Source organism: Saccopteryx bilineata, chromosome 6, assembly GCF_036850765.1.
Source record: "Saccopteryx bilineata isolate mSacBil1 chromosome 6, mSacBil1_pri_phased_curated, whole genome shotgun sequence".
Lineage (NCBI taxonomy): Eukaryota > Metazoa > Chordata > Mammalia > Chiroptera > Emballonuridae > Saccopteryx > Saccopteryx bilineata.
The window spans coordinates 130,515,894-130,526,814 of record NC_089495.1 but is presented as its reverse complement, the minus strand read 5'-3'; the positions used below and the strand labels follow the sequence as shown (position 1 = coordinate 130,526,814).

General features: G+C 43.6%; 1 protein-coding gene across 5 annotated transcripts in view; it reads right to left on the bottom strand.

Annotated features, from left to right (window-relative positions):
* Window positions 1–868: 868 nt before the first annotated feature.
* Window positions 869–10,921, bottom strand: part of GALNT11 (polypeptide N-acetylgalactosaminyltransferase 11) — a 52,127-nt gene continuing 42,074 nt past the window's right edge. For all 5 annotated transcript variants that reach the window (XM_066234065.1, XM_066234067.1, XM_066234066.1 and 2 more), the window contains 6 exons: window positions 9,272–9,389; window positions 7,067–7,219; window positions 5,138–5,356; window positions 3,802–3,906; window positions 1,694–1,831; window positions 869–1,526 (listed from right to left, as the gene is read on the bottom strand). In XM_066234065.1, coding sequence (XP_066090162.1) covers window positions 1,395–1,526; window positions 1,694–1,831; window positions 3,802–3,906; window positions 5,138–5,356; window positions 7,067–7,219; window positions 9,272–9,389 — 865 coding nt within the window. In that variant the 3' untranslated portion in view covers window positions 869–1,394. The remainder of the gene's footprint in view (window positions 1,527–1,693; window positions 1,832–3,801; window positions 3,907–5,137; window positions 5,357–7,066; window positions 7,220–9,271; window positions 9,390–10,921) is intronic.

Here is a 10,921-nt window from a genome sequence, read left to right as displayed (position 1 = left end):
GTGGAGTGTTCCATAAATGTTAATTATGTCAAGTTGGTTCCCAATATTGCTCAAGGTTTCTGTAGCCTACTACTGATTGTCCACTTGTTGTATTGATAGTAAGAGGTGTGTTGAAATCTCTTATAATTGTAGGTAATGTCTCTCCTGAAAGTTCTGATAGGACAGTTTTGGAGGTATGTATTTTGAAGTTCTGTTGCTTGGGATTACTTCCTCTTCATGAACTAAGCCCTTCACAGTAATGAAACAACCTTCTTTATCGCTGGCAATAGTAGCATTTGCTCTGACCAACATATATACCGCTGCTCCAGATGTCTTGTGATTAGTGCTCAACATGCATGCTTTCTGGGGGCAGCATGTAGCTGCAATTTTAACCAAACAATCTGCCTTCTAATCAGGGCACATATTGATTTTGTTGGGTTTAAATCTACCAGCTTGCTGCTTTTTATCTTCCATTATATACCATCTGGTCCTTAAAGTTGAATGACTGATGAAAAGTTTGGGATACAGATACATTATTCTCTAACATGGAGCTTAAACTGCTATGTAGTTCAAGGTTCAAAAAACTCACTTTATATTTGGGCATTTAATACAGACAGATGATTCCTAAATTTCTATCTTTGAGATAAGTATTTTCATATTCTGACCTCTAGATCCAACAACCTATTTAATAACTCTGCCTGGATGTTTCCCAGGCAACTTTAAGGGCAAGTACCCAAATTCACACACCGTCAGCGTCAAACTAGAAAATGGAAAATTCCTTAGGGCTGCTACCTAGCTCACTGGTTCATCAGCCAAGCCCAAGTGTGCTTCTTATTATGCATTCCGTAGACAGGACAGCTCAGGCTTGAGGCTCCATGACAAAAAGGCAAACAATTAAAAGGATCCTTTATTTTAAATGTAGATGGTACCATGATTCATCAAAATAATTTATAAGAATTAACTGCCTCTTATATGACCTTCTAAATGATGCCTCTGAAGTTAAAAAAAATGTGGAGTCAATCAGTTTAAAATCATCTGTCTTCTTCTATGATTCTTCTAAGAAAGGAGATCATGACAAGTTCCCAATCAGATAAATATCATTCCACTATTAAAAAGATTAAAAGTAGCATAAATTAATCTGAATAGATCTAGCAATTTCCTGGGTTTTGTCCTTCTGAATAAACCTGACTGTATATTACAACTGTATTGTGGTTTCCTACCATAAGCAAGAAAATTCCTTCCCAGCAGCCTAGAGAGGACTGGAATGTCTTTGTGACACAGGCCTCTTCACCTCCTGGGAGTCACACGGAGCTCCGACAGACAGAACGTCTGCTGTCTCACCTCTGCCCATCCTCCCAGGTGTCCCCACAGGAGGACAAGCAGGACAAATCGCCGTTCCAGCCACCACGTCCACCTTAACCTTCCAAACTCCACTGCTGAGAGGGGGAGCCATCGCAGATTGCCATAGCGACATGGCCTTTTGGACTCAGGGGGTCGACCGCTTTGAGGCACTGTCCCACTGACACCTGGTACAGCCGACTGTTCTTCTGAGAAACAAAAACAGAGGTGACTTAGAGCCCTTGCTGTCGAGAATGGTACGGAAGTCACCCAGAGCAGGTAGGCTGGCTTGCAGGACGCTGCCAACTCAGAGCACCCGTCTACCAGGTGGACTGTGGGTCCACCTGCCCCCTACCCTCACTCAGCAGGTCCTCACCCCGAAGGTCCACTGCTGGGACCCTCCTGAGCCGTGGCACTTCATGAGCCGTGGCGGGTCTGACGGTCGACTTTCTGACATGTCCAGGCAAAGGAGGTTACTTAAAACCAACTCGTGCTCCTCGTTGTAAATCCAGACCTGAGGGAGGAATAAAAATCAGAACCCCACGTCCTACTCAGCAGTCAGACGCGACAAACAAGTAAGGGCCCCCAAACCGGAAAGGAAGAAGTAAAACTGTCATTATTTGTAAATGACACAACTCCACGTATAGAAAATCCTAAAGACTCCACCAAAACTATTAGAATAAATGACTTCAGTAAAGCTGCTGGATATAGTACTTCTATATGTCAATAATGAATGCTCAGAAGGAAATGAAAATAATCCCACTTACAGTTGCATCAAAAAGAATAAAATACATAGGAATGAAAACCAAAATATGAAAGAGCTATACTCAGAAAACTGTAAGACACTGATATATATCCTCAGAAAAGCAAAGCAAATGGGACTATAGCAAACTAATAAAGTTTCTGCACAGCAAAGGAAACCACCAGCAAAATGAGTAGACTTACTGAACGGGAGAAGATCAGTTTGCAAATGACACATCTGATGAAGGGTCAATATCCAAAAATATAAAGAATACCTACAACTTAAAACACCAAGACAACAGGGGCCTGACCTGTGGTGGAGCAGTGGATAAAGCGTCAACCTGGAAACACTGAGGTTGCTGGTTCAAAACCCTGGGCTTGCCTGGTCAAGGCACATATGGGAGTTGATACTTCCTGCTCCTCCCCCTTTCTCTCTCTCTCTCTCTCCCCTCTCTATAATGAATAAATAAAATCTTTAAAAAAAAAAAAAAGACAACAGGCCCTGGCCGGTTGGCTCAGTGGTAGAGTGTCAGCCTGGTGTGCAGGAGTCCCGGGTTCGATTCCCGGCCAGGGCACATAGGAGAAGCGCCCATCTGCTTCTCCACCCCTTCCCCTCTCCTTCCTCTCTGTCTCTCTCTTCCCCTCCCACAGCCAAGGCTCCATTGGAGCAAAGTTGGCCCGGACACTGAGGATGTCTCTGTGGCCTCTGCCTCAGGCGCTAGAATGGCCCTGGCTGCAACGGAGCAGCGCCCCAGATGAGCAGCGCATCGCCCCTGGTGAGCGTGCCAGGTGGATCCCGGTCCAGCACATGCAGGAGTCTGACTGCCTCCCTGTTTCGAACTTCAGAAAAATACAAACAAAACAAAAAAAACCACCAAGTCAACAAAAACAATCCAATTAAAAAATGGGCCAAGGATCTTAATAGACATTTCACCAAAGTGTACCTACCTAAACATGGACAAGAGGTACAAAAAACTGCTCAACTTAGTCACTAATCAGAGAATTGCAAATTAAAACCACAATGAGACATCACCTCACACCTGTGAGAACGACTTTCAGCAGTAAATCGACAGGTGTTGGTAAGGGCGTGGAGAAAAGGGAACCCTCGTGCACTGTTGGTGGGAATGCAGACTGGTGCAGCCGCTGTGGAAAACAGGAGTGGCTCCTCAAAAAATTAAAGGCAGGACTACCATGTGACCCAGCAATCCCGCTTCTGGGTGTTGATCCAAAGAAAACAAAACACTAACTTGAAAAATATCTGCATCCCTTACAGTAGCCAACACATGGAGGCAGCCTAGTAGACGAACAGATCAAGACATGGTACACAATACAGGGGATATCACTCAGCAATGAAAAGGCATGAAGTCTTCCCATTTGCAACAACATGGGTATTATACGAAGTAAGTCAGAGAACACAGATACCTTGCATCTCACTTATACGTGGAGTCTAAAAATGCAAAAGAAACCCACATACAGAACAAGAAACAGATCCATAAGTACAGACATCAAACTGAGGGCTGCCACAGGGGTTGGGTTGAAGGAACTGCATGTCCTTTGCCATTTCTCACCATCATACGGCTCTCGATTCCATCTCTGAGTGCAGAGTTGAATGCTCTGAACACAGTGCTACTTGGACAAGGGTCACATGTCTGCTCCTCCCTCCTCAGGAGTGACTGCCCACGGCTTCCTGTCCATGAAGGCTAGCGTTTGAGAGACGGCTGTCAGCACCGATGCGTCACTCACCTGGTTGGGGTCACCGTAGTCACAGGCCTTCAGCACGACGAGACTGCCCTTCTGACTCGGGCGGCCCTGGGCCACCAGACACCTGCTGGTCTGCAAGTGGTAAAGCTGGGAAAGAAGAGACTCCACATGAACCCAGCATCAGAGGAGGACCACACTGGATGAGGTGGTTCGGGGTGAAACATGGAAACATTCTAGAGGGGTGAATTCCCAAACTCAGAAGAGCAGTTTTTATTCCTAAAGTCTAGCTGCAGTCCATAGGGACACTGAGTAGACTTCAAGGTTTTAGGCAATCTAGAAACATAGGCGGGCAATGTGAAGTATAAACCCTACCTAAAGGTAGAGGTTTACTAGTCTCCAATTGAGAAAAAAAGACAAACAATCATCTCTGCTCAAAAGGAAATTGGGGAAATAAGAATAAAAGGTTTCAAGTGGACACCACAGTATTAAATGTAACATACACACCACACTGGAGATGCAGAGTATAAATATGAGAGGAATCCCAAAACCGAGAAGCACAAAGAAAGCAGAAGGCGTGGTCACAGTGGAAGGATTCTCTAAGACAAGACCAATAATGGTGAGAAATTCAATGACATGGACGTACACACGCCTGTTTTTTAATCTTAGATGACGGAAAAGGGACGTGGAAACCTCTAGGCTTCCTTCTAGCCGCAGACTAGTCGGCATTGTGCAAAGAGGCTAGACAGACGCGCCTTCTTGGTAACAACACAGGAGAAAACTGGGCAGCAAGTGATAATATCGACACAACTTCCAAAAAGGAAGTTCTCAGAAATGATCCAGGAAGAAGGTACATATTTCTGCTTGGACCTGTGAAATTTAAGCGGGGTTATAAAACTGCAGAAATTCTATGAGGAACAAAAGGGACTATCTAAACAACAAATGCGGTTCATCAGTGGGTTTCCTGCTCAGCTCTGATGACCGCTGAGAATGAGATCTCACTGTGGTCCCACGCCTGGACCTGGGCCCATCCTTATGTTTTCCTTATGTGAGAGGTGTCTGCCCAATGAATTTTACACTGTCCCGCCGTTATTCGTGTATTCATGTTCAAATGTATCCTCTTGGAAGCTAGCATGTAACTTACAGAAGCTAGAGGTCGTGTGCTCTTAACACTGGCAGGTAAAAGAGCTTAAAGTTAATAGCGAAGGCATTAAAATTCTTCTAAAATCTCTAAGGTCTTACACTTGAGTGGAGAAAATTCTCGTAAGATACAAAGGAAGAAAGCAAGCTCAAGTCTGTCCTTAAACATTTGTTGAGTCTGTAACAATGTCATTCTGTCACAAGCTCCTAATGAACTGCGCTGATACGGACCCCCCCTTACCCTTCCACGCTGAAGGACTTTGGGGCGCTTCGGCCCTCTGTTGATAAAAATAGGTTGCTGAGGCTTGACGTTGGGTCCAGATATCTGCATCTCTGGGTAAATGTTATCCAAATACCACTTAAATGATTTACAACCCAACCTCTTTCTCAATTCAACACGCTCACTGATGTTTCCATAGCTTCTTGTTCTCAGGTCAGGTCTTAAGGAAAAATACTGTTCCTGAATTTAAGAAAGAAAATTGAAAAAGAATGGTTATTTTCTTGTTAAAATGAGTATCATCCACATATATCTGAGGTCTAAAGAACAACTGAAAAAAATGATCATGAGCAAAACTATTTTTCATACCTGTGTTTTCTTTTTTTTGTATTTTTCTGAAGCTGGAAATGGGCAGACAGACAGACAGACTCCCACATGCGCCCAACCGGGATCCACCCGGCATGCCCACCAGGGGGCAATGCTCTGCCCATCTGGGGCATTGCTCTGTTGCAACCAGAGCCCTTCTAGCACCTGAGGCAGAGGCCATGGAGCCATCCTCAGCACCCGGGCCAACTTTGCTCCAATGGAGCCTTGGCTGCGGGAGGGGAAGAGAGAGACAGAGAGGAAGGAGAGGGGGAAGGGTGGAGAAGCAGATGGGCACTTCTCCTGTGTGCCCTGGCCGGGAATCGAACCCGGGACTCCTGCATGCCAGGCCGACGCTCTACCACTGAGCCAACCAGCCAGGGCCACCCGTGTTTTCTTGACGCTACAGAAAATGCCAATAGAAACTTGGTATGCTTGGTACGCAATTAGGTCAGTTCATAATTGACATAAGACATCTTAAATTGTAAGATACACCTCAATTTCAGAAATGGCATTGTAAATTGATTCTAAATTGCACCTTAGGAGTTATGAGACAGTCTACATATGAGATTGATTGGTGGTTCTCAAACTGACGTCAGGACCTTATATGCTTAAAGATCACTGAGACTTCGAGGCGTCTCTACGTTCTGTGCTATTGACCACATTAGGAGTTACCAAGTCACCCTGTCCACAGAGGGTGCGGCCTAGGCCCTCTGTTGCATTCACCTCAGGCTAAGTCACTGTGGGCTCTCAGCTGCCTCTGCATCTCTGCAAACCCGACACCGGCTGGTATACAGTAGGTGCTCAATCGATGCTAATTTAGAAACTGTACACAAATGTTCACAGCAGCATTTTTTGAAACAATCAGAAAATAGACACAACCCCCATGTCTATCACCTCAGGAAAGGATCAACAAAATGTGTGATCTATTCAAATAGTAGAATATTGTTTGGCAATAAAAAGAAACTGATCCATGGTTTAATACGACGGACCTAAAAACATCAGTCTGAATAAAAAAAGGTGGTCATAAAAGGCCACAGATAGTGAGATTACATTTGTATAAAAAGTCCAGAACAGGGAACTCTAATGTGAGGAGGAAGGTTACTGGTAGAGGGCTATAGGAGGAGGCTGGTGGGTGGGTGGAGGGGTGCTGGCTGAAGGCGAGTTTCCTGTTGGGGTGATAAAACATTCTAAAACATGGTCTGTGAATTACACCTCAGTAAGGCCGGTGCAAAGAAAACGCCACTGCAGAGGAGACAAGGAGTGCCGCATACGCAGTCTAACGGGGAGCTGGCCTGGGTCACAGCGAAGCCCAGCGAGTGAAGCAAAGGAGTCTGGCTCTGTGCGAGTCCCAGGAGGGGACCAGAAGGACGGAAGGAGAGACACAGAACTTCTGATGTTGGCGACATGACCCCTTGCAGAGTGGTCATTTAGGAAATTAAAAGAAGAGTAAAAGCAGAAAAAAAAAAAAAAAAGAGGGAGCCGCTGAGTGAAGGAGAGAGAGAGAGAGGAAACCCAGGAGAGGGCCACCCAGACAGACACATCCGGCGTGAGAGGCGACCGGAGCCGCTCCTCAGGGCGGCGGCTCACCTTGTACTCATCCAGCCAGACGTGCGCCAGCCTCAGGGAGTTGTGTGTCATGGTGTCCTGGCCTTCGGGAGAGCCGTACGGTCGCCTCTTCCGGAAAATGTGTCCAACTCTAGAGCAAGGGATGATGAAGAGTTTACCTCCGCACATCCAGATCTGGTCAGAAGCAAAATATGTATTAATAGTGGCCTCACGGTGCTATGAAATCAACGTATGAATTCTCATGGACCTAATCTTTATGAAGCAGGTGTTCCTAGGACTTTGCACAGTGTTTTATCTTACTACTATTCAAATAGAAGAAAGTCAAAGGTGGGTTTTACATATAATTTTCAGTATGATTAAAAGAAAATAAACTCAAACAATGGAATACTCTTTTACTAACTACCATGTGTCTAAAATCATGCTTACCATACACTGTTGTTAACAGGACTTAAAGACAAGGAATGTTTACTAACTAAATAGGCCCTGCAGTATTTTTTTTTTAAGTTTTTATAAATTATATAGCATAACTCTAGGTTAAGATTCAAAAGATCTTAGTTCTGGTCTAAATTTAATTTTGATTATGAGTTACTTTATAAAAAAAATTTTTGTGGGTCTCAATTACTTTATTTACAGAATAAGACTGAACTATTATCTGTTATTCCTTTCAACTTTAAAATTCTAAAAAGATTATGAAAAACTACCTCTAAAAAATACTGTGGTCAGTACATTTGCAAAAATATAGAACGACACATATCAGGTATTGTGCTATCATCCGAATGTGGACCCTGCTGCCCAGACCAGGAGATGGAGAAGGGGGGCGATGGGACCTGCAAGTTCTCGTCCTACTCATCTCCTTCCTCAGGTTGGAGGTATTTGTATATATAAAGGATTCAGTAAGCTAAACATGGGGTGATGAATAATGTGTCATATAGACTTCTAAAAGTAGTGGGTTCATACGGGCTACGTCTCAAAGTTAAAAAAATAAAATTGAAAGGGGGAGTTATTAATAACTTCTCTTGGAAAATAGCTGACTACATGATCCTGGGCAATCAGGGAAATCTCCCAACTGTACACAGCAAGAATAAATACTGTACACAGCAAGAATAAAACTACCTTACATGCACAGTAAGTCTTCTGGGTTTATACTCAGGGAAACCTCCCAACTGTACACAGCAAGAATAAAACTACCTTACATGCACAGTAAGTCTTCTGGATTTATACTCAGGGAAACCTCCCAACTGTACACAGCAAGAATAAAACTACCTTACATGCACAGTAAGTCTTCTGGATTTATACTCAGGGAAACCTCCCAACTGTACACAGCAAGAATAAAACTACCTTACATGCACAGTAAGTCTTCTGGATTTATACTCAGGGAAACCTCCCAACTGTACACAGCAAGAATAAAACTACCTTACATGCACAGTAAGTCTTCTGGATTTATACTCAGGGAAACCTCCCAACTGTAAACAGCAAGAATAAAACTACCTTACATGCACAGTAAGTCTTCTGAATTTATACTCAGGGAAATCTCCCAACTGTACACAGCAAGAATAAAACTACCTTACATGCACAGTAAGTCTTCTGAATTTATACTCAGGGAAATCTCCCAGCTGTACACAGCAAGAATAAAACTACCATACATGCACAGTAAGTCTTCTGAATTTATACTCAGGGAAATCTCCCAACTGTACACAGCAAGAATAAAACTACCTTACATGCACAGTAAGTCTTCTGAATTTATACTCAAGGAAATCTCCCAACTATACACAGCAAGAATAAAACTACCTTACATGCACAGTAAGTCTTCTGAATTTATACTCAGGGAAATCTCCCAACTGTACACAGCAAGAATAAAACTACCTTACATGCACAGTAAGTCTTCTGAATTTATACTCAAGGAAATCTCCCAACTGTACACAGCAAGAATAAAACTACCTTACATGCACAGTAAGTCTTCTGAATTTATACTCAGCCACTCACTACAACCACCTTTTTGCATTCTTCTTTTTTTTTTTCCTTTTGCATTCTTATAAATAGGAGGCTCCTTACATACTTTTGACATTTTGAACGGCTATTAACCATACCACAGGTCACGGCAGAGTAGTATTCATTAAGGATAATTTCTTAATCATCAAAGAGACTTTAGAAACAAATATAGGATCACGGATGGAAACTGTATTTTGTTACACACAAATAACTAAGTGTACAAAAAAATAAAATTACCCGAAATGATATTTCTAGGTTTTCTCCTCCCCAGATGTCCATGCCGCTGTCATACTGCCCAAGTTCATTGAAGTAGTTCCTGTTCATGGCGAACAGCCCTCCAGCCATGGTAGGTGACCTAGGAGGGGAGAACCATTATTCTATCAATTCTTTTTTTTTTAAGATTTTATTTATATTTTTAGAGGGGGGGAGAGAGAGAGAGAGAAAGAAAGAGAGAGAAGATGGGGAGGAGCAGGAAGCAGCAACTCCCATATATGCCTTGACCAGGAAAGCCCAAGGTTTTGAACCGATGACCTCAGCATTGCAGGTCTATGCTTTATCCACTGTGCCAGCACAGGTCAGACATTCTATCAATTCTGTACAATCATCTGTACAGTCATCAGTGTAGCGCTGGACCATGACTAAGCATTTTATCTACTATCAGGAAATTGGCTGGACCGCATGGGCAGATTTTCTAGACCACTAGCACACGCAAGGTAATGGGGAAGTGAAGGCTTTCTAAGGACCAGAAGTACTTCTTTATTTATCATCACCGTAGACAGAACTCCACCTGGAGTGAAGTATTTCTGGCATCTCACAGAGCCATCGGGACAGAGACTGGACCCCAGGGCCTGCCGAGGGGGGACCAGACAAATCTGCATGGTGAATGGCCTCACACACGAGTTACACCAGTGGCTCTCAAGTAGGGTGATTCTGTCCCTAGGCACAGTCCTCAGGGACAAACACGAATGTGGGGGGCCTCAAATAATGGAGATATCAGGCAGAGACTTTAAAATAACTGTTCAATCTGTTCAAGCATAAAAGACAAGATTTACTTGAGTTGAGCAGATAATGAGATACTATCAAAAAAGACACCGAATGTACGCATAGCTGAAAAACACCAGACAAAGACAGAATGGAAACTGAAGCAGCCAGTGAAAGATGACCTTCCAAGGAAACAAGAATAGATGGAGTCCCACGGCCTCACTTATATAAATTCCAAGAGTAGACAAAACCTAACTGCGTTGCTTCAAGATGCAAACACGGGTACACGACAGGAAAGCACGGAAGTAACCACCAGGTCAGGGGAGAGATCTCTAGGGACAAAGGCAGGGCTGTCACTAGAAAGGGGACGGGGCGTCTGGTTATATTTCTTGACCTGAGAGATAGCTGCACAGGTGTCCACATTTATAACCATTTACTAAATTGTGTGTGTATATGTGTGCTTTTTAGATATGCTGTTATTTACAATAGAAAAGTTTAAGAAGGTAGGTCCAATAGCTTTTAAAAGTAGAAATATAGAAAAACCTCTGAAATTGGCGTGAGCAAACAAAAATAAAGGAGAAAGAGCACGTAAGGGCAGATGTTATCATATTGAAGGATATGGATAAGGTGTAATTCATATGCACTGACTCAGTCACTGTACTATGAGGAGTCCATCCTGAGAACCCTCGTTGTGGAAGAAGCCTGTGTGTCCAGTGTTCTTCATAGCACCACGAATACTGGCAGAGAACTTAAGACAGACAATAGAGCACACAGGGCACCCTAAGGTAACCTATGCAGCTAATCCCAGGAGAGAGCTCACCATGTCTGCCTTCCTCAATATGCTATAAACCAGGGGTCCCCAAACTGCGGCCCCCTGAGACCATTTATCCAGCCCCGCCACACTTC